Source organism: Stenella coeruleoalba (assembly GCF_951394435.1).
Source record: "Stenella coeruleoalba genome assembly, chromosome: 5".
NCBI classification, from domain to species: Eukaryota; Metazoa; Chordata; class Mammalia; order Artiodactyla; family Delphinidae; genus Stenella; species Stenella coeruleoalba.
Window position 1 is genome coordinate 11,822,772 of NC_137150.1, and position 23,110 is coordinate 11,845,881.

Here is a 23,110-nt window from a genome sequence, read left to right on the forward strand (position 1 = left end):
TCTCTCGTTGTAGCTCACAGGCTCCAGAGCATGTGGGCTCTGTAGTTGCAGCACGCAGGCTCTCTAGTTGTGGCTCACAGGCTCAGTAGTTGCGGTGCGCAAGCTTAGTTGCCCCGCAGCATGTGGGATCTTAGTTCCCCAAACAGTGATCGAACTGGTGTCCCCTGCATTGCAGGACAGATTCTTAACCACTGGACCACCAGGGAAGTCCCTCATTTAATTTTAATTGATTCAAATGTAAATAGTCACATGAGGCTAGTGGCTTTCATATTGGACAGTACGGTCCTAAAGTTTAAGCTTCATTTACTTATGACTAAATCCATCTCTGATGTTTATATATATATATATATATATATGTATATATATACACACATTACATATATGTACACATATATGTATACCTATATGTAATTGATAGCTATAGATATCTACATGGGGAAAATCTAGAGTAAAGAGTGGTTAGGACCTTTTTTTTTTTTTAGGACCTTTTAACTTTCCAAATTCAGTGCACCTCTCTGCAACATAATGTTCCCTCCCAGGCAGAAATCCTTTCCCTCTGACAGCTGGCTATACACCGCTGATTTATGGCCCTCCTATTTCTCCCATCCCATTCCCTACGGAAGGACCTGTGCTTTTACCAACATGTTGGATCTGTCTGCATTTCTCCAAACGCTATTTGTTGCCTTGGTTTTTGAGTCATCTACAAAAAGCTCACAAGGCGGAACCTTGGCTGCCTTGATTTCTTACACAATACAGAACACTGTTACCCTACCAAATAATAACCCAACCTCCTTTGTTCTTCTTCCCCAGCTGGCAGACATGGTGAGTAATCTTTATTTATAGCATATTATAATCAAGCTCCAAAATGTGGTACATCTGGAAAGATGAGTTAGAACAATGTGTTGCCTGCCAAATGATAAAAACTTTATCTGGACTTCTTTGCTGCCTCATACTGGTAGCACATCTCTGCCTCCAATAAATCACTTGAGTTTAAGCTGGATCTCATAGCTCTTTGCCAACGAAGTGGTTTGATTTTTTTAATTATTTATATTTTAATGACTAACATTGCCATTTACCTTACCAAGAGATTTTTTTGTAATTTCAAAAACATTTCTCCCTCCCTCCATTTTCTCTCTCCATTTGTTATCCTGTCTCTGTAGTCTTGTGGTTAGGGATTAAGATGCAAAGGGCAGAAGTGTGTGGAACAAAGGTAGGGATGATCAGATAGCAAATTATCTGCATGTGCAGCTCACATAGTGCTAAAAATCTGTGGAGCACTTGGCTGATGTTAATTACCAAGTTGGCTTAGTATCTTTCTGGGCCATCGTTCAGGAATATTACAAAAGCTTATTACATGATGTTTCTGTATAAAACCATCATCACCCTCTTATACTTTTATACCTTTTGTATAAATCCATCGATCCATGCCTTCTGATTGCTTATTCACTCATTCAACAAATGTGTTTTGGAAGCCTGTTATGTTCCAGTCTCTGTCCCAGACACTGGGGACAGAGGGCTGAATAAGATGGACATAATTCCTGTCTTCAGAAGCTTCCATCTTAATGGAGGGATCCAGGTAGTAAGTAAACAAAGGAAAGAATTACAGAATATTTTAGTTGCTGTGAAAGAGATAAATAATGGAAGGTCCTGTCACAAAATGACACTAGGGGAGGGGAGAAATGCCTTTGAATGGAGGGCTCCTCTTTGAGACAATGACATTGAAGTTTGGATGAAGAATAAAAAGAAGCCAGCTTTGCAAGATCCAGGCAGGGAATCCTGCAAGTGCAAAGGCCATGATACAAAACAGACCCAGGTGTTTTCTAGCTGCTGACAGAAGCCCAGTGTGACTGAGACATGGTGAGGTCCCACTTCCTTCTCCATGTGCAAAAATGGAGAAGGAAGTGGGACCAGATTGCACTGAGTTTTGTAGGTTATAATCAGGAGGCCAGATTTTATTCAGATTGGAATGGAAGGGTATTAAAGAGCTTATTAAAAGTATTGAAGGTATAAACGTGAACTGATGAACAATTTTTTAAAGCTTATTTGGGCCATTGTGGGAGAGTGGATTGTAGGGAGGAGAAGCATAAAAGCCAGAGGGCTAGTGTTGGGGGGAGGGGGCCACGTGGAGCTATTCCAGGCAAATATGGCAGTGGCCTGGATGGGCCGCCACTGCTGGGTGGTAGTCACGTGGCGGGTGTTGTGTTTGCCTTCCTCAGTACTCATTGTCACCTGCTCTGGTCAGTAAGTTGGGTCTCCATGTGGGGGTCCACGTCTGAGGGGGCCCTCCTCGGTGCCTCCACAGTCCAGCCCAGCCTTCCTCAAGATCCTCGGGGTCCTGGCAACAAGCTGAGTTAGCCCGTAGGTGTTTTTTTCCTGAAAACTTGATAACAGCCAGTGTTTATATCTTTTTTTCCCTTTACCTCTAAATTACAGCTGAAGCTGCATTGTTGTTATCACTGCTGTTGTTCCCATATGAAATAGCAGCCCAGACAAAGAGCTAGCAGACCACTGTCATGTTTGGTCATAATTTTACCCATTTTTTCTTGTAAAATTGACGTGACCTTGATTTTTTTAATATCTGCTCAGCCCACTAAATTAGACTCAGAGGCTAATAAATCCTGTCCTGTCTCCACTGAGATACACAGTTTGATTGGGTTTGAACATTTATTCTTACTGGTCCTTTTGCCTGTGAAGGTCACAGAGTCTAGGACCAGAGGAGATGATAATCTAGCACTAAGGTGATGAAGCCCAGCTGAGAGGGGGACCCCTCCTGGGCCAGCCTGGCCAACCTAGCCAGTCCCGGTGGGTCTGAGTCCTGAGCTCGCCTGGAAAGAGCTGAGTTGCTGGCCTCTGAATGAGAGGAGACAGCCCCCTCCAAGGGGAGCACATCAGCCAGATTTCCTCTTACCAGCATGTATCTCAACACCAGGCATCTCACCTATCCAGAAAGTTCTGTTTTTCCTGTACCTGTTGCAAAGAACTGTCCTTTGTTTGGTTCTTTTTCACTCAACATTTATGAGATCCCAACTTTATGGCAGGGACTAAGAATCTGGCATTCAAGAGAGAGATCATCCCTGTCTCCACACTTCATAAAGTAGTGGGAGAGGCAAACGTTAATCAGATAATTAGACATAAATAAATCTCCGACTGTGATAAGTGCAGAATACTGGGATTAGAATGAGTGAATTGGGATCAATGAATAAATCTTAACACTTACATTCGTGTTTAACCATCCTAATTCAGAGTTTCTCTAAGTAATAAGGCATATTTATTGGTTAAACTTGCATTTCTAACTGTTAAATAAAAATTTATCAGTTGAGGTTTCCTCATTCTTTTAAGTAATATAGCTGTTCTTTTTCACAATGAGTAAGTCTGTAATAATAACAGTAATGGTGAACATTAGTTGAGCACCTGCTGTGTACCAGGTACTGTGGTCCTAAGTGCTTTCTTTACCTGTGTTGATTCACTTAATCCCCAGCACAGGCCTAGGCAGTGGGTGCGGTTAGGACTGTCATTTTACAGATGAGCAAACTGAGGCACAGAGAGGGTAAATCCCAATCTGTCTGAAATTATCAACAGAGCTTTCATCCCTTTTTAACCCCTTTTAAATTTCCTTATTAAGTAAAGAATGTATGTTTTAGTTTGTTTAACAAAATTTCAGGAACAAACATGATACCATCGATCCAATCTCTGTAGGTAAAAGGGCATGTCCATGAGCTCTTTATTATTTAGGAGTTTTAGTAATGAACTTACAAATTTCATTAAAACTCAAATTGAATTATAGACTTTTCTTGTATTTTTTAAATTGAAGTAGAGTTGATTTACAATGTTGTGTTAGTTTCTGGTGTACAGCAGAAATTAACACACACCCCCACATACTCTTTTTCAGATTCTTTTCCGTTATGGTTTATTACAGGATATTGAATATAGTTCCCTGTGCTATACAGTAGGACCTTGTTTATCTATTCTATATATAATATCATATATCTGCTAATCCCAAACTCCTAATATATCTCCACCTCTATCCCCTTTGGTAACCGTAAGTTTGTTTTCTATGTCTATGAGTCTGTTTCTGTTTCATAAATGAGTTCATCTTTTGCTTTATTTAAAAGATCAAAGTCAGTTTTTAGAATACCATTTTAATTATTAAAGATTTAAGTGTTTGTTTTACTATTTAAGTTATTTATATTTAATGATTGTGTTTCCATATTTTAACATCTAAATTACTTCGCCTTCTATGTGCATATCTTTTTTTCATTTTTAAGCAAGTGTTCTTGTGGTAAGACACATGTTCTGGCCTTTTAGGAGCCCCGCGGTGCCCTGTGCATCCCACGGAGCTGGTGTTCGCGCTGGACCAGTCCCGGGGCGTCACGGAGCCAGAGTTCGCACGGATGAAGGAGATGATGATCTCCCTGTTGGGCGGTCTCCGGGTCCGGGAGAACCGCTGCCCTGCGGGCGCGCGCGTGGCCGTGCTCACCTACGACTCCCACGCCAGGCTCCTCATCCGCTTCTCCGACGCCTACAGGAAGGACAGACTCCTCAGAGAGATCGAGGCCCTTCCTTACGAGCAGTCCACGTCCAGCAGGGACATTGGCAAGGCCATGAGGTTTGTCTCCAGGAATGTCTTCAAGCGGATGCTCCCAGGGGCTCACACCAGAAGAATCGCCACGTTCTTCAGTGGCGGCCCATCTGCGGATGCCCAGACCATCACGACGGCTGGCCTGGAGTTCAGCGCCCTGGACATCATCCCGGTGGTGATCGCCTTCAGCCAGGTGCCCGCCATCGAGCGCTCGCTTGTGGTAAGAAGGGCAAGCTGCCTCATAACTCTTCTCTCTCTTTTTTGCCTGTACTCAGGGGCATTTACAAGAAAGCATGGAGCTGTACTAAGTGTTTATTACTATGTACCAGGAACATGCCAAGCCCTTGATGGGCATCATCCTGTTTAGTTCCCACAAGCAGTGTGTATGAGATGGGAATCATTGTTATTCCCGTTGTACGGGTAAGAACACTGAGTCTGGAGGGGTGGACCCTATGCCCAGGTTCACACAGCTGACAAGTGGCAATGTCAGGGCTTGAATCCAGGCCTCTATTCTAGTGCTTCTCCAAGGGACTCTCTGAGTTGGCTCCGGATCTAAAGATACTAAATCTGGGTAGCCAGTAAATATTCGTGGATGTCACTGATGTGGTCATGGAATGGAAACCAAAGGACTGATTTTATAACTTCACCAATCATGTAACTATCCATACTTTATAAAGGAAAAGCCATTCCAGTTATAGCTTCTTAGGTTGAAGATTAAAATCTTACTGTGGGGACATCCTGGGTGGCACAGTGGTTAAGAATCCAACTGCCAACACAGGGGACATGGGTTCGAGCCCTGCTTCCGGAAGATCCCACATGCCACGGAGCAACTAAGCACATGCGCCACAACTACTGAAGCCTGCGCTCTAGAGCCCGTGCTCCACAACAAAGACAAGCCACAGCAACGAGAAGCCCATGCACCGCAGCAGAGTAGCCCCTGCTCGCTGCAACTAGAGAAAGACCACACACAGCAACAAAGACCCAACGCAATCAATAATTAATTAATTAATTTAAAAAAAAATCTTACTGTGTAGCATTTCTAAATAAACCACCTAGGATCACGGCGACCTTTAAAACACTCTATCAATAGAGCCTCAGTGGCAGGGGTTCCTTACAAAACACCTGCTGGACCTGGCAGAGTGTCCTTCTTGTCATCTGTGACCACCCAACATGCTGCTTTGTTCTCCATTCATGGGGAAGCCATGAGGAGAGACCCCATGCATCTGCAAAGGGTATTGGAAAATGCAACCTGAACCAGAAGGACAAGCGTTTAAAAATTAATTCACGTAGAGAAAGGAAAGTGAGAAGTGACCGAGTCACTGCCTTCAGGTGTGTGCAGGATTATTACTGGAGAAAACTAGCCAGCCAACTCCAAGTTAGCAAAATCTCTTATTAGAGAAACTGAGAATCATAGCAGTGGAAACTCCAGTTTAGATTTGAGTAAGAGCTTTCTGAAGGCAAGATTGACTTAACGTTGCCATGGGCCAGATGGCTAAATGTAGGTGGTCAAGACACCACCTTTCTCTGAAGGCCTTTTTTAGGGGCGGTCACTCACCTGGCAAGGGTGACTTCTGTCTTTCCTGGAGAACTAGGATTAAGTGGCTTTTTTGAGACCCTCTCCAGCTCCCTAATTTTCTGTGAAAGTGCTAAACTAAGCAGACCAGAATTGAAATATAGTACTCCTCTGTAGAATGCAGAAAGTGGTGCTTGTTTCCTAGCATTGGTGTGAAGAAGAAATGATGTAACTCCATGCACCAGTGCCTAGGACATAGCAAACACTCAAGAATGGTAGCTCTTGCTTTAATTATTATTGTTATCAGTTTCTTGATGGTGAACTAAAATCTGTTTAACTGTATTAAAGTCTGGGTTGTAAAGAAGCTGAAACTGCTATTAGCATCATTGAAACTAACTCAGAATTATGCAAACGAGCAGCCTGATCTATGAGGCTCAGAAAAGAAAATGCACATAAATTAGAAGACTGGGGCCCGCCTATGCTAATGAAGCTGCTTTGAGAGGCAGAGGCTCAAAGATTCTGTAAGTGGATTTGGTTATACACAGAGTCCTCCTAATTCCCTCTGTTTATTGGGAACAACCATTGTTCTTTGGCTTTATTTAGTCACAAAATAGGAGACAGCTTAATATCCTGACACAAATGATTGATGGTACTTGCGATACAAATTTAAACAGATGCAATTCCACCTACCCTCTCAAAGGTATGTGCATAGCGTATAACTTTAGAAAATATATTTTGTAGAGTTTTTCTTTGAAACTTTGGAGTGTTAACAGTCCCACTTAGAGATTCTACCCACATCACCTAGAGACTCCTTGTTCCTTTCTTGAAGGAATTGATCTCAGAAGAGCACCAATGAAGGTTCAGATTCTTGACAATGACCCTCACAGATTGGAGCAGTATTGGCCCCAATATCCCTTGGGTAGAAAAAGAGTTAGAGTTGCAGACAGAAGTCAGACTTGGTCCCAAGGTTCATTCATCCAACAGATGTTGAGTGAGCAGCTCATATATACCAGGTGCCATCCTAGGCTCTGAGGACACAAGAGTAAGTAGAAAACCAAAAGACCTCACCTATTAGAGGATGGAGCTATGCAGGGTTGTCTAGAAGGGCTCAAAACAAATTGATGAGAACCCAATATCTGACATTGCAGAAGAGAGATGATGTTACTACTTCTCCATTTCCCTTCTGTTTCTTTCTTCTATCCATCTCTTCGCTTGCTCTTAAACTGTCATTTATTAGTACTTTAAGAACAGAGCTCAAAGTTTTAATGACACAATAAATTTTTATTTGGAGGCCATATCACAAAACCCCTTGTTCGTTTCATAACCATTGTGACTTTTCTATATCTTGATTCATCTGAGAGTTCAGTAGAATCCAACTGAAATTTGGAACCTGTGGAGACACATGTGGCAGGTCTCAGAAGCAGCTGCTCTGAAAACATGGGCTCATTTCCCTATGTTTCTGAGCAAACGTGTTGTGTGATCACCATCTTGGAAATTTTTCATGATGGTCTGAAGCCAAGTGATGAGCTGTTCATCCTTCTGGAATGGAAGACTATTTTTGATTGGAAAAAACTCAATCTCAGCTTTGTTTTGTCCATAGGGTTTTTCCTTTAAATTTGTTGGGCAATTACCTCTTAATTCTGGTGAAATTTTATTTGCTGCCCGTGAAGAATTCTAATGTGGGCTGGGTCTCCCTTTCTAATATATGTATAAGAAATGTGTCCTTTATAGCTAGCCTTATTTTTTTTCCTTTACTCTGCTGTTTAGCTTTGCAGGTGAGAGAAACATTAGGTGTAATAGTTGACATTACAGATTATTCTAGTGATGAAACAGAGCTGAAATTGGGGGGAGAGAGGGTTAATGGGAAACTTTAGCACTCTGAGCACCCTGCCCTTTTATTTTTATATGGATTTCCTTTGTTAATAGAGAATTGTCTAAAGAATGTTAATGGTATCTTTTTCAAATGCACCAATTCATGGAGCCCCATGATGTTGAGAAAGCAAAGAGCAGGGTATCATCCAGAATGATGTACTGAAGGCTCATTTTACCCATCTGTGGATCATCCAAGCTGGTGCATCTTTGAATCCACAGGAAAGTGAGCAATAAGAAAAGTGACCCATAGGACCCTTTATTTTAAATCCCCAACTCACATTCATCTTGGGGAATTTTTCTGTGATATGCTAATTACAGTTGCTCCGATGACGTGTGGTAGGATGAGTGATCTCTAAGACCACATCTGCCGAACTTTATTGATTAGGAAATTACTTGGGGGAAGGGAAGTGGAGAGCACAGACCCCCTGAGGTCTCTCCCAGTAAAAAAAAAAAAAAAGACGCACTAGAATCAATGAGTGGAAAGTATGGCTTTAGGTTGACACCAACATGTTGATACATGGTTAAATGTGAAGCCTAAGTTATCAACTAGTGCCACTGCCAGAAGGATGGAAGTTGCCACATGGTAGACACACAGAACACAAGCTAGTGAACAAAGGGCAGCAATCTCTGGGTGACATGGTGAGAACACTGTTCCAAATCAAGTTAGAACCCCCTGATACAAAACTATAGTCGAAGTAGCTCAGGCAGAGGGTGGAAGGTAGGTCTTATGTGGGGAGAGCAAAGTTTTTGTTTTGTTTTGTTTTGTTTTTTAATACACCTTTATTGGAGTATAATTGCTTCACAGTACTGTGTTAGTTTCTCTTTACAACAAAGTGAATCAGCTATATGTGTGCATATATCCCCATATCTCCTCCCTCTTGCGTCTCCCTCCCACCCTCCCTTTCCCACCCCTCTAGGTCATCGCAAAACATGGAGCTGATCTCCCTGTGCTATGTTGCTGCTTCCCACCATCTATCTATTCTACATTTGGTAGTGTATATATGTCGATGCTACTCTCACTTCACCCAAGCTTCCCCTTCCAACCCTTGTGTCCTCAAGTCCATTCTCTACATCTGTGCCTTTATTCCTGCCCTGCCACTCGGTTCATTAGCAGCATTTTTTTTTTGATTCCATATATATGTGTTAGCATACGGTATTTGTTTTTCTCTTTCTGACTTACTTCACTCTGTATGGCAGACTCTAGATCCATCCACCTCACTACAAATAACTCAATTTCATTTCTTTTTATGGCTGAGTAATATTCCATTCTATATATGTGCCACATCTTCTTTATCCATTCATCTGTCGATGGACACTTAGGTTGTTTCCATGTCCTAGCTATTGTAAATAGAGCTGCAATGAACATTGTGGTACATGACTCTTTTTGAATTATGGTTTTCTCAGGGTATATGCCCAGTAGTGGGATTGCGGGGTCATATGGTAGTTCTGTTTTTAGTTTTTTAAGGAACCTCCATACTGTTCTCCATAGTGGCTGTATCAATTTACCTTCCCACCAACAGTGCAGAAGGCAAAGTTTAAACTGGAGGCATCTGTATTCCTCCCCACTCTGGGCTAACTTTCCTCATCTATGAAATGGTGGGATTGGCTTCTAAAATTTCTTCTAGCTCAAGCCTTCTGTGACTTTTTTTTCCCAGACCCTGATAGTTGGCAATAAGAAATTACTTTGCCCCTATCAGATGGACTGATCCATGCTCTCTGGATTTGGTTTCCTGGTCCCTCATCACAGTCCAGATGAAGCAATGGCATGATTCACTGGAAATATTGCCCAGACACCTATTAAAAGCCATTAATAATTCAGGCTAATTGTGTCTTCTGGTGGACAAGAATCAAGAGTCAAGACTGTGTTTACAGGTCCTCATTCACAAAATGTCCCCATTTATGTCCCCACCACCTGTCCCTTTTCTGCCACCCGACTATCACAGGGTCTTTTCTTTTTTTAATTAATTTTTATTGGAGTATCGTTGCTTTACAATGTTGTTAGTTTCAGGTGTACAGCAAAGTGAATCAGTTATACATATACATATATCCACTCTTTTTTAGATTCTTTTCCCATATAGGTCATTACAGAGTATTGAGTAGAGTTCCCTGTGCTATACAGTAGGTTCTTATTAGTTATCTATTTTATATACAGTGATGTGTATATGTACATCCCAATCTCCCAGTTTATCCCTCCTACCCCTTGGTAATTATGTTTGTTTTCCACATCTGTAACTCTACTTCTGTTTTGTAAATAAGTTCATTTGTACCATTTTTTAAAACTTGCTTATATGTGGAATTTCATCACAGGGTATTTTCTTTTTCTCTCTTCTCTTAAACCACACGATGCTCACTCTCACTCTGTTTCTTCCCTCTCAGTCTTTGTCAGACACCATACCTTCCTTTCTCTATGCATTTGTGCCTAGAAATTTAGCTAAAAGCTTCAGTTACCGCTTATTCCCTCCGAGCCTCCCCCTCTCACCCAGATGGCTTAGGAAGGCAAACACAGTGGTCTCCCAGGGAGGAATTCAGGGGAGTGCTGATTTCTCCATCTCTTATACATGGGAGAATAAAAGATGGGAAGAAACAGAGATAACTCTCAGGAAAGCCCCCACCCCCCTTCCCATGTCCCTTGCTCCTCAGTGAACAACATAGAAGATGACCAGCCTGCAGCCCTGTCCGTGCTCAGCACTAAGACGGGGAGACGCACTGCCCTCAGGACCCCAGTTCTGTGTTTCTGATCGGCTCAGGTGTCCATCCCTGATGCAATCCGCTCTGCTGAGAGATGGGGTCACCCCACACCAACACAGCTGCCTGAGTCGCACCTCTGTGGATCAAGTATGGGAAGGAAGCTTCCCTGAGAAGGAGGGGAGGGGGTTAGCCAGATGGGTTCACAAGAGAGACTAAATGTTGTGTGACACATCTCTGAGGCATTGGGTAGGATCACACCCACAATACGTTTTCGACTGTCAGTGATCTCTGAGTCAATTAACTGACAAGCTAATTATTCTTCATTATTAGGAGCCTCCATATTGTCTGCCTCTCTCCAGCCTCAAATTCCTCGGGGAGGTTACTAATAATAGGGCCAAATTGGAAAGGGTGGGAAGTTGTTCAGAGGAGAGCTGCCTGGACGTGAATCTGGGTCTGCACTTCAAAGCCAGGGTCAATGCCTTGTTCGTGGTGGGAACTCAAAGCCAGTTCTAAAGCACATCTGTGATTTCACACACTTGTCTGGACTTGGGAAGAGGGGTGTCTCTGGTCCTTTTCCTTAAATGGTTTCCATGGCCAGTGTCTTTTGATCAGTCCTTTAACCTTTCTCTGAGCTTCAGTTTCCTCGTCTGTAAAATGGGAATGATGAACTTAAGAACGAACTCACTGGGCTGTGAGTAGAAGTGCTTTGCTGTCTCTGATGACCCACGTGGCACCTACCTGGTGCCAGTAAGTGCTTTTCAATTATGAATTCATTTAGTGCCCACGGTAGCCCTCTTAGGGAGTAGTATGACTATTCTGTTCACAGATGTGGAAACAGAGGCAAAGCCACTTGTCATCCAGCTAAAGAGAAAGTCGTGGGTTAAACCCAGACAGTACTCAGCCCCTCTGCCCTTCAGCCTCCCTTGGACCCTCTTAGAGGGAGGGCCCCCCACTTCCCTCTGCAGATCTCAGCTCTCTGGACCATCCTGGGAGGTTCCTGCAGCCCCACCCATGAAGCTATTCTTCCTCTTGCTTCTGCTTCTTGCAGATTGACGACACTGGCAGATTCCAAGTCACCATGGTTCCACACAGGACTGACTCTTCACCAGCACTAGAGGGACTCCAGCGGTGCACTTTCTGCTACGGTGAGACCCACAGGGAGAACATAACTTGATCAGGCCCGTTAAGCAGTGCAGTGAGTCACCATTGGCAGGAGCGGCTGGAACTTGGCAGCAGAGACGCTAGTGGCCTTGAGAGGATCTCTCTGGGGCTCCGGCCTCATCTCGCCACACAGCCTCATCCACAGATGGAGCCTCTCAGCTCATGCAGCTTCTAGGAAACAGGAATCATTTTTAGAAAAACTTAGCCTGTCCCATTGCCAACTTCTTCATGCTGTATATTTATGAGTTTTCTAAATCTCAAATGTTCACAACTCCAAAGAAATGCTTTACAGTGGGAGTGGAAATTAGCAGAAATTCATGCATTTCTCATTGGAAAGAGGTTTTCTCAGACTCCCAAATGTTAAGCATCAGAAAGATGTGCAATGCTGGTTTGTCTGTGGTTGTGTTTTATACACAATCTATAGGTCTAGCTGGAGAACCGGACAGACCTGTATTTGAGTATTCTAATAATTTGGATGTTCTAATAATTACAAAGAGAGTGGGACCCACTGAGGTTACTGGTGGGTGTGATAACTTCCAGTTATCAGACATTCATTATTAGACACACACTGTTCTAATTGCTTTATATAACACTGATGGTGATGATGATGATACTTAATGCTTAGGCTATTGGGTTTATTGTGTTCTAAGCACTCTTCTCATTGTTTCATTTGATCCTTATAATCACCCTAAAATGTTTGAAAGGTTATTAGCTCCATTTTACAGATGAGATGAAATAGTTTGCTCACAGCCAGATCAAACCCGAGAAAGCTGGCGTTAAGACACCTGCAATTTATGAGAAACACAGATCTTATTATGCTGTTCCCTGAAACTCTGTATTTGGCCTTGAAGAAAATGCTTAATTCCTCTCCTTCTGCATGTGTGTCAATGAGATGCTCATTCTGGTCATGTGAGTGACTTCATAGGGAGGTGGCGACTCCAAGGGAGAAGTGGGATTTCTCCTAATAACCCTCACTTCCTTCTGTCTTCCCCTCTGCTGCCCTCTGATCATTTCCTCCCCCCGCCTCCCGAAGAGCTCACCACACCATGGGCAAATACATCCCCCTAGAGTTCTCAGCTGTGTGTAGACACATCAGTGATGCATTGTGCTGGTCTGATGCATGGTCAGAAGTTGCCAGTGTGTGTCTGGGGATATATTTTGGCTCCATTTCTTGGCTTAAATCCTTGTTTTGTCTCTGAGGCATATAATGGAAGGTATTTTGGCTGTTGTTTCCTGCAATTAAGAAACCCCACAAAATTGAATAAATGGGCAGGCTACTGTCCCTGATTTTAGAAACTGCCTTGCACACAAGTGACTGTGCTGTCATCTGCCTGTTAAACAGCGTCATCAAATTTTATTGAATTTTAAGAAGGGAATCATAACTTGTTCAGAGCTTATATCTCTATTGAGTCCATGAGTAAGTCTGAAGTTCTGAAGTCTGCTCCGTCCCCTAAGGATCTGCACTCTGGTTATTAACCTTTCATCTGACAGCTTTTGTTCATGGCCAGGCCCATATCTAAGTACTGGCTGTCCACACGTGTGTTTTTCCATTTCTCTTTAGTTTTTAAAGAGAAAATTCTCTTTAATTCTCATCCTTAACCATCAACTGTTATTGGAAATCTAGGATTGCAGAATATCAACCCTGAAAGGGCTCTCTGGGTGAATCTAATCCAAGCACCTAGTTGTGCAGAATTAAGGCCCAGTCTTGGCTTGGATGGGGGCGCACAGCATGTTTGTTACTGGGGACAGCTAGACCAGAACCCAGGCATCCTGGCTCTCAGGCCAAGGGGCCTCCCCTCTGCTGTGCTATGTGGCCTTGCCTCAAACAGTACCACACTGACTTCATACGCAGACCCTTCTAGAAATGCTGGTGTCTCCTCTGGCAAAATAACTCTATTCTCCCGCCCTCAGACTCTTCAGTAAAATTAGAAGATTAGGTGACCTCTAAGATCCTTTCATTTCCAAGTTAATTTTATTCCTCTGAATATTCATTGTGGTCAGGTTCAATAAATTAATGCACTGTTTTTATTACTATACCTTTTTAAATGAGATATGCATAAGTATTAAAATGACCTCATATTTTATGAAAGTCCGTTAACATGTAGTATTTATATTCGTTTATTTAACAAACACATACTGAGCTTTCAACTAATAGGTACTTTGAACATAAGACATGAGCGGTAGTTTTGTCCTTAATGTCTCTACATAGATAGAGTTATAAACTTTTATTTAAATTGAAATAAAAGATGCATTGCTTTTTTCACTCTTACTTTTTAAGCAGATTACTTTTCATAGTAAAGCAGTGTGCGTGGGATGATAGGGGCCATTGGTTTAACCTGTATATTGTCAGTTAGAGAGATCATTAGTTTCTATGTCATGATATAGTATATCATGTACAATCATGAGATGAATTGTCCACTTCAATCTTTATAAACTTAAAGCAGAGCCAAGATGAAACCTCTGTTGAAAGCAACCTAATTTTAAAAAGTCAGATAATATTAGTGAATGGAACTCAAGACACGGGCTGTGTATAAAAATCTGTATTTTGGGGATCAAAATGCAAACCACGTACTAGGAAATCTTCCTGTTGTTGACCTCAAAATCATTTAGTTACTACTTTAACATCAAAGATTATGCAGCTTCCAAATGTCGAAATGTTTGAGATGCTATCTCTTCCTTTTCTGTCCGTTTCTGTTTAGTAACCCTAAGTGACTTTTGGTCTGCAGATGTCTGCAAGCCGGATGCTTCTTGCGACAAAGCCAGACCACCAGCTGTGCAATCTTACATGGACGCTGCTTTCCTTCTGGATGGCTCCCGGCACGTGGGAAGTGCAGAATTTGAAGACATAAGAGGCTTCCTGGGAGCACTGTTAGATCACTTTGACATCACCCCAGAGCCTGAGACCTCTGTCACTGGAGACCGGGTGGCCCTATTAAGCCATGCTCCCCCCCACTTCCTACCCAACACTCAGAGGAGTCCCGTTAGAAGTGAATTCAACCTTACCACCTACAAGAGTAAACGCCTTATGAAGAGGCACGTGGAAGAATCAGTTCAGCAGCTCAATGGAGATGCTTTTATTGGTCATGCCTTACAGTGGACTCTGAACAATGTCTTCTTGAGTACACCCAATCTGAGAAGAAATAAAGTCATCTTTGTGATATCTGCTGGGGAAACCAGTCACTTGGATAGGGAAACCTTAAAGAAAGAATCCTTGAGAGCCAAGTGTCAAGGTTATGCCTTATTTGTGTTTTCCCTTGGCCCTTCTTGGAACGACCAGGAACTGGAAGATCTAGCCAGCTACCCTTTGGATCACCACTTGGTCCAGCTTGGCCGCATTCATAAGCCTGACCACAGATATGGTGTGAAGTTTGTGAAGGCCTTTATAAACTCAGTCAGGCGTAAGTCATAAAACCTGTTCTTTCTTGCACATTAAGAGTATTCTTGGTACTCCCCAAAGAAGGGTTGATGAGTTGACATGGATTCTTGGAAACCTCTGTCTTCAAGGGCACTGCAGGCTCAGCAAGGAAAATATGTAATTATGGATGTGGAGGGAGGAAGCCTCTGATTTCTAAGCATTGAATTTTCTGGCTAATCTTTTTTATGCTTCTGGTTCCTATGGAGAAACAATCATAACAAGCAGTTGCTCGCAGTCTATATGGAGCAGCACAGTTTGGGGGTGTGAAGTCACAGCCTGGACTGTTAGCTACAAAGTAGAAACCCTTGGCATGTAACATTATCATGCTGCCCTTCGATGGAAAGTTTGACTGGTTAACACCCCAAAAGAGAGAGCCAGAGAAAAATTCAACAATCCTTGGCTTTGCTTTTACAAGTTCCAAAGGCAGAGTTTGAAGTATTAGGAGATACCATTTTACCTGTCAGAATAAAAAATATAGCCCTGCAAAACTTTCTTAGCTTTGTTAATGAGTTTTTATGATGCCAGTATTAGTGTAACTGGTGCCCATGAAAAAGAAACGTGGGCTGTATTTCTTGGAGTGAGCTTGTCTTGAAAGTATGCAATTCATTTTGAATGCAACAGGATGGATTAAGAGAAGCTATGTCCTGATATGACTCTGGAGGTTGAAGAAAAGCACTGTCAGACTTCTGATCATTTTTGTGGTGAATTTACTTTTGGAGTACAGATAAAGGAAAGTGAACACACAGGCTAAAGGGCACCCAGTGTAGCTTAAGGAAAATTCTGACTGTGTCTCAAACTTGTCACTGACATTCATGGTGAGACCAGTGAAGGCTGCAAAGACACTGACTAGTCAGGGTCAGTGAGGTCTGAGGAGCCTTGGGAAATGGTCGGCAGGGCTAATGTCATGTCCTCTCGTCCTCTGCTACTCTAGGTGTGAGTCTAGGACCAACATCCCAGCATCACCTGGGAGCTTGTGAAAAATGCAGAATCACAGGCCCTGCCCCAGACATTTTGTTCCAGAATCTGCATTTTATCAAGATCCCCATGTGATTCATATGTACATTATAGTTTGAGAGACACTGGTATAGGAGCAGTTGCTCCCAGAATGAAATTTGTGTGGATGGGTTCTGGAATAGGATCCAGAAAGAGGAGCTGGAAAAAAATAAGGGAAAAAATAAATGAAGGCCAGGGGTCATTCTGAAAAAAGAAATCACAAGGCATTTGTAAGGGTGAAACAAAAGAACACCTTGAAAGACTCTTAGCAACTTGTAAAGAAACACTCCTTATGAGGCAGAAAGTTGAAAGGAAGTTAAGATGGAATTTCCTTCCCCAGCTCAGCAAAATTCTTAATGGTGTTTCATGGTAACTAGTCAAACTGTATGATTAAATAAATGACACCGACCCCCATCACCCAGGGAAAGGGGAAGAGATGTTTTAAGAAGAATTACTTGGGGTTTAAAGTTTTCTAAAACTTTAAGTATCTAGAAATCTCCAATCTTTAAACGATAGCTGTGAAAGTACAAAAAGTTGAAAAGATTTTAACATAATCATATTCAATCCTACATGCTCCATTCAATAGCAGGCCCCCAGACCCACACTCACCCCTCAACATTAACATGTATGTATTAGGTACCTACTCTGAACCACTCACTGTTGATTTATGGGGTATCAAGGAGGGACCAAAACAGATGTGGTCCTCACCCTCCTAGGCATCCCAGTCCAGCTCCCTCTCTAAGTGACTCTTTTATCACACTGCTGTGACAGAATTGGCTATCAGACACAGTTCACATCAGAATCGACAAATTTTCTATGCAAAACTACTGACTGACAACCTTAGAGTTAAGACAGATAATTAAAAATCAGATATACATAAAGGAAACATCACAGTCTTGGCCATTCAGTTTAGAAACACACAGCCCAGTCTACAATAGCAGCTCAGAAGGTAGTGCTGGATCACAGCCCAGGACCAACTTGCTACTTAGACGACCTGAGACCATCAGGAAGAGATTAAATTAAATTAAATTAAGTGTTTCATGGAATTAAATTAAATTAAATTAAATTAAATTAAATTGTTTCATGGAAATAATAATGCATTTTTTAAAGTTTCTCATCAAAAAATGTTTTTTTTAATGTTTAAATGGTGTGGGAAGAGGCATGCTTTCATATTATAAAAAATTAATATACTTCAGATGAAATGAATTATAATGAATTAAACCCAAGATGGCACTGTGGTTACTGTTGTTGTTATTGATATGGAGACCATAAAGGAAATATCCTTTTCCCTTTGCATTTTAATATTCCAAAGGAGCAAGTAAAAAATAACTATTCTGATTAGTTCATGTCAGAGACCAGACTGTTAGGATGGGCTTGTGATTTCTCCTCTAATGTTTGATGGACTTTAGCAGCTAAGGGCACCTTATTGAAAAGTAAGTTGACTTTTCCACTTATAAATTTGACAGTCATGCATTTTCTAAACCCAATTTTAGAGACCACCCTGAGAAATCTGCTTTCATCTCATATGGCCACCTTAGTTGGTGTCTTCCTTTGATGGATGTTGAAAACAGTGAAGGGACACTTTGCATGCAGAGCAGATTGCTGTAATGTTAATTGCTGTGAATAAGAGTCCCCTCACAGATTTCTTTTCTTCCTAGGTGCAATCAACAAATATCCACCAATAAACATCAAAGCAAAGTGCTACAGACTCAGCTCTGCAGATCTGCAGCAGCCCACGCGCCAGTTGCGAAGGTATTACCTGCTTGGTATTACTTGATAAATGAATGTGTCCCCTTCCTCCTCCTCCTTTTCTCCTTCTTTATCCTATTTGGACAAAATCTACCACTACATGATAATAAAATATAATTTGAGGGAACGAGAGATAATAAAAAAATGACCAGGTTGATCTGAAGACAATCAAATAAGAGTTTTTTAAAATAGAAAAATCTAATTGTTGAACTAAAACAACCAATGGGACACCCCAGTGGCAATGAGCAGACCTGATAACCAGATCTTGGTTTCTAAGTATCATTCCCCACTAAAAGGAACCAGGTTTCTTGGAGAAATAACTAATCCTAACCTGTAACAGGGAAAGTACAATGTGAGCCTGGAACATTTGTTATGCCAGAAAGAAAGAACGTAGCAAAAACTGTCATGTCAAAAGGACAAAGGAGTTGTCTTGAAAAGGTTCCCACTGGCCCAATTTTGAACAATTTGAACATCAGAAAGACTAATGATGGTAATGGATTACAACACTGAATTTTAAAAATCCACAAGTCTGGGCTTCCCTGGTGGTGCAGTGGTTGAGAGTCCGCCTGCCAATGCAGGGGACACGGGTTCGTGCCCCAGTCCAGGAAGATCCCACATGCCACAGAGCGGCTGGGCCCATGAGCCATGGCCACTGAGCCTGAGCGTCTGGAGCCTGTGCTCTGCAACGGGAGAGGCCACAACAGTGAGAGGACCGCGTACCACACACACACAAAAAAAATCCACAAGTCTATCTAGAGACCCAAAAAGAGAGAAGGGGAGGAAAATTTCTTTTTTATAGAAGTATGCTAGCTAATAAATATAGAAAAAGTGGTAGAATTAGAAAATTATCAATTTGTAATCCCTATTGTAATAACTGAGTCAGGCAAGGATCAAGGAATGCTAAAACCAGTGGGTGACAAGTTGGGGGGCAGGCTATTTACAGTCCCACAGAACCCCTCACATATTTATTAATGACAGAGGGGAAATGTGCCTTTACATGGTGAGGTCTGGCCCTACCCATTGTAACCAGGATCTGACACTATGTATCTCATGAGGGAGGCAGGGGGAGATACAGTATCACCCATGTGGGACTCTGGCTGGAGATGTTTGACCCAAGTCTAATAATGAGGAAACCATTGGACAATTCCAGAATATGGGATGTTCTTCAGAACAGCCGGCCTATATTCTCCCTAGGTTTCAGTGTCTTGAACAGCAGAGGGATGTGAGGTAGTGTCCTAGAATTGGAGAAACTATAGAGACATAACAGCCAAATGTAGTGGTGTGAACCTTGACTGGATCCTAGATTAGAAAAAAAAGCTTATATTAATGACATTTGGGGGATAATTGGGGAAACTTGAGTATGAACAATATGTTGGGTAATATTATTGATTCATGTGAATTTCCTTATGTGTGGTAATAGTATCATGTTTGTGTAACAGAATGTCTTTTTTCTTGAGAGAGGTATGCTGAAGTATTTAAGAGTAACATGCATGGTGGCTGCAACCTACTTTCAGATGGTTTCCTAAAAGGAAGTAAAGTGTGTGTATATGCATATATAAGTATATATGTGTATATGCATATATATGTATATATGTGTGTATATAGATATATAGATATATATATGTATATATGTGTACACTCACACAGAGTAGCAAGATGGTAACAGGTGAAGAACCATCTAGATCAGGGGTCCCTAACCCCTGGGCCAAGGACCAGCACCTGTTAGGAACAGGGCTGCACAGCAGGAGGTGAGCAGCGGGAGAGCCAGCGAAGCTTCATCTGCTGCTCCCCATTGCTTGCATTACCACCTGAACCATTCTCCCACACACCCCATCCATGGAAAAATTGTCTTCCACAAAACCAGTCCCTGGTGAAAGGCTGGGGACCACTGATCTAGGTGAAAGATATACCAGTATTTATTCATGGTTCTCTGATCTTTATAATATTCTGTGAATTTGACAATTTTCAAAGTAAAAAGATAACTTGTAAAACTCAGTGGATGGATTAAACAGAGCAATAGACACATCTGAAGAGAAACATAATGAACTGGAAAAATAAAGCTGAAGAAATTACTCAGAATGCAAAGAAGATAAATAAATATAAGAAGTTTAGAGACAGAACAGATTGGAAAGATCTAACCTATAGCTAAGTGGAATTCTAGAAAGATGAAATAGAAATAACAAATCAGAGACAGTATTCAAAGACATAAAGGGAAGATCATTTTCAAGAACTTATTAGAGACATGAATTAAAAGATGAAGAAAAGACAAGGTATAACAGTCAGGATAGATAGAAAGAAACAGCAGTTGGAGTGGTGTAGGGGAATGCAGAACACCAGGATGAAGAAAACTTAAAAGCAGCCAGAAATAAAGAGTAGGACATCTGCAGAGAAACTATAATTAGGCTGGCAGCTGAATAATCAGTAGCAGTAGTAGAAGCCACAAAACTATTGAGAACATTTTAAATAGTGGGGAAAAAAAATTTGCCAACTTAGAAAAACTGTCTTTCAAAAATAATGAGGGTTTCCCTGGTGGTGCAGTGGTTAAGAATCTGCCTACCAATGCAGGGGACACAGGTTCAAGCCCTGGTCCAGGAAGATCCCACATGCCGTGGAGAAACTAAGCCCACACACCACTACTGAGCCCATGCACCACAACTACTGAAGCCCTCGCACCTAGAGCCCGTGCGCTGCAATAAGAGAAGCCACCGCAATGAGAAGCCTGCACACCACAACAAAGAGTAGTCCCAGCTCACTGCAACTAAAGAAAGCCTGTGTGCAGCAACAAAGACCCAATGTAGCCAAAAATAAATAAATAAATTTATAAAAAATAAAAATGGTGAAACAAAGACGATTTAGAAAGACAAAAACAATAGTTCATCACAAAAAGACCTTTGCTAAAGGAACTTCTAAAGTATGTACTTCAGGGACTTCCCTGGTGGTCTAGTGGTTAAGAATTGCCTTCCAATGCAGAGGACATGGGTTAGATCCCTGGTAGGGGAACTAAGATCCCACAGGCCACGGGGCAACTAAGCCCACACACTGCAACTACTGAGCCCACGCACTCTGGAGCCCGTGCACCACAACTAGAGAGAAGCCCAGGCGCCACAGCGAAGGTCCCACATGCCGCATCTAAGACCCAACGCAGCCTAATTAATTAATTGATTTTTAAAAAGACTCTGCACTCCTAATGCAGGGGGCCCAGGTTAAAAAAAAAAAAAAGTACTTTAAGGAAAATAAAGACCACAGAAGGAAGGACTGTGATGCAAGAATAGTAGATGATAAAAAAATTGTCAATATTTAGGTAAATCTAAATAAGTGTTGTACTTTTAAATTATAGTCATATCAAATTTGTAGGGTTACCAAAAAGCTGTACTTGTTTAAAAAGCTATGAATATAAAACATTTGGCCCTTGGTGGCTTTACAGAAAAAACAAGTTGTACTAAGACTATAAATATAAGTATTAATAAATATTAATTATTTAAACATGAGAAAAGACAGTGAACAATAAAATTATCTTTTGTTATTAAAAAATGAAGCCTTGAGTTTTAAAGGGAAAAAAGACAGCATTGAAAAAAGGGGCAATAATATGTCATGGGAAATGAATGGACTTAAAGTGTTCTAGGAATTTGTGTTGTTTGGGCTGGTGGTTAGGCTGTTGAAGACTCTTTTAAAAATACATTAAGAACATACATATCGATAACTACCTTAAATGTAAATGGATTAAATGATCTAACCAAAAGACACAGACTGGCTGAATGGATACAAAAACAAGACCTGTATACATGCTGTCTACAAGAGATGCACTTCAGACCTAGGGACACATACAGACTGAAAGTGAGGGGATGGAAAAGATATTCATGAAAATGGAAATCAAAAGAAAGCTGGAGTGGCAATTTTCATGAGACAAAATAGACTTTAAAATAAAGACTATTAAAAGAGACAAAGAAGGACACTACATAATGATCAAGGGATCGATCCAAGAAGAAGATATAACAATTGTAAATATTTATGCACCCAACATAAGAGCACCTCAACACATAAGGCAAATGCAAACAGCCATAAAAGGGGAAATCGACAGTAACACAATCATACTAGGGGACATTAACACCCCATTTTCACCAATGGACAGATCCTCCAAAATGAAATATATAAGGAAACACAAGCTTTAAGTGACACATTAAACAAGTGGACTTAATTGACATTTACAGGACATTCCATCCAAAAACAATAGAATACACTTTCTTCTCAAGTGCTCATGGAACATTGACCAGGATAGATCATATCTTGGGTCACAAGTCAAGCCTTGGTAAATTTAAGAAAATTGAAATCATATCAAGTATCTTTTTCGACCACAATTCTATGAGACTAGATATCAGTTACAGGAAAAATTCTGTAAAAAATACAAACACATGGAGGCTAAACAGTACACTACTAAACAACCAAGAGATCACTGAAGAAATGAAAGAGGAAATCAAAAAATACCAGAAACAAATGACAATGAAAACACAGCAACCGAAAACCTACGGGATGCAGCAAAAGCAGTTCTAAGAGGGAAGTACAGCAATACAAGCCTACCCAAGAAACAAGAAACATATCAAATAAACAACCTAACCTTACACCTAAAACAATTAGAGAAAGAAGGACAAAAAACCCCCAAACTTAGCAGAAGAAATCATAAAGATCAGATCAGAAATAACTGAAAAAGAAATGAAGGAAACAATAGCAAAGATTAATAAAACTAAAAGCTGGTTCTTTGAGAAGATAAATAAAATTGATAAACCATTAGCCAGACTGATCAAAAAAAAAAAAAGGGGGAAGACTCAAACCAATAGAATTAGAAATAACAAAGGAGAAGTAACAACAGACACTGCAGAAATACAGAGATTACTATAAGCAACTATATGCCAATAAAATGGACAATTTGGAAGAAATGGAAAAATTCTTAGAAAAGCACAACCTTCCGGGACTGAACCAGGAAGAAATAGAAAATATAAACAGACCAATCACAAGCAGTGAAATTAAAACTGTGATTAAAAATCTTCCAACAAACAAAAGCCCAGGACCAAATGACTTCACAGGCGAATTCTATCAAACATTTAGAGAAGAGCTAACACCTATCCTTCTCAAACTCTTCCAAAAT

The 23,110-nt window shown here is 41.2% G+C and overlaps 1 protein-coding gene across 1 annotated transcript in view; it reads left to right on the forward strand.

Annotated features, from left to right (window-relative positions):
* LOC307186556 (collagen alpha-6(VI) chain) overlaps positions 1-23,110 on the forward strand; it is a gene marked incomplete at its 5' end in the record, with an annotated part of 110,335 nt that overhangs the window by 77,111 nt on the left and 10,114 nt on the right. Inside the window, 5 exons of the mRNA XM_079921790.1 lie at positions 811-822; positions 4,306-4,799; positions 11,701-11,797; positions 14,540-15,211; positions 17,880-17,973. Coding sequence (XP_079777916.1) covers positions 811-822; positions 4,306-4,799; positions 11,701-11,797; positions 14,540-15,211; positions 17,880-17,973 — 1,369 coding nt within the window. The remainder of the gene's footprint in view (positions 1-810; positions 823-4,305; positions 4,800-11,700; positions 11,798-14,539; positions 15,212-17,879; positions 17,974-23,110) is intronic.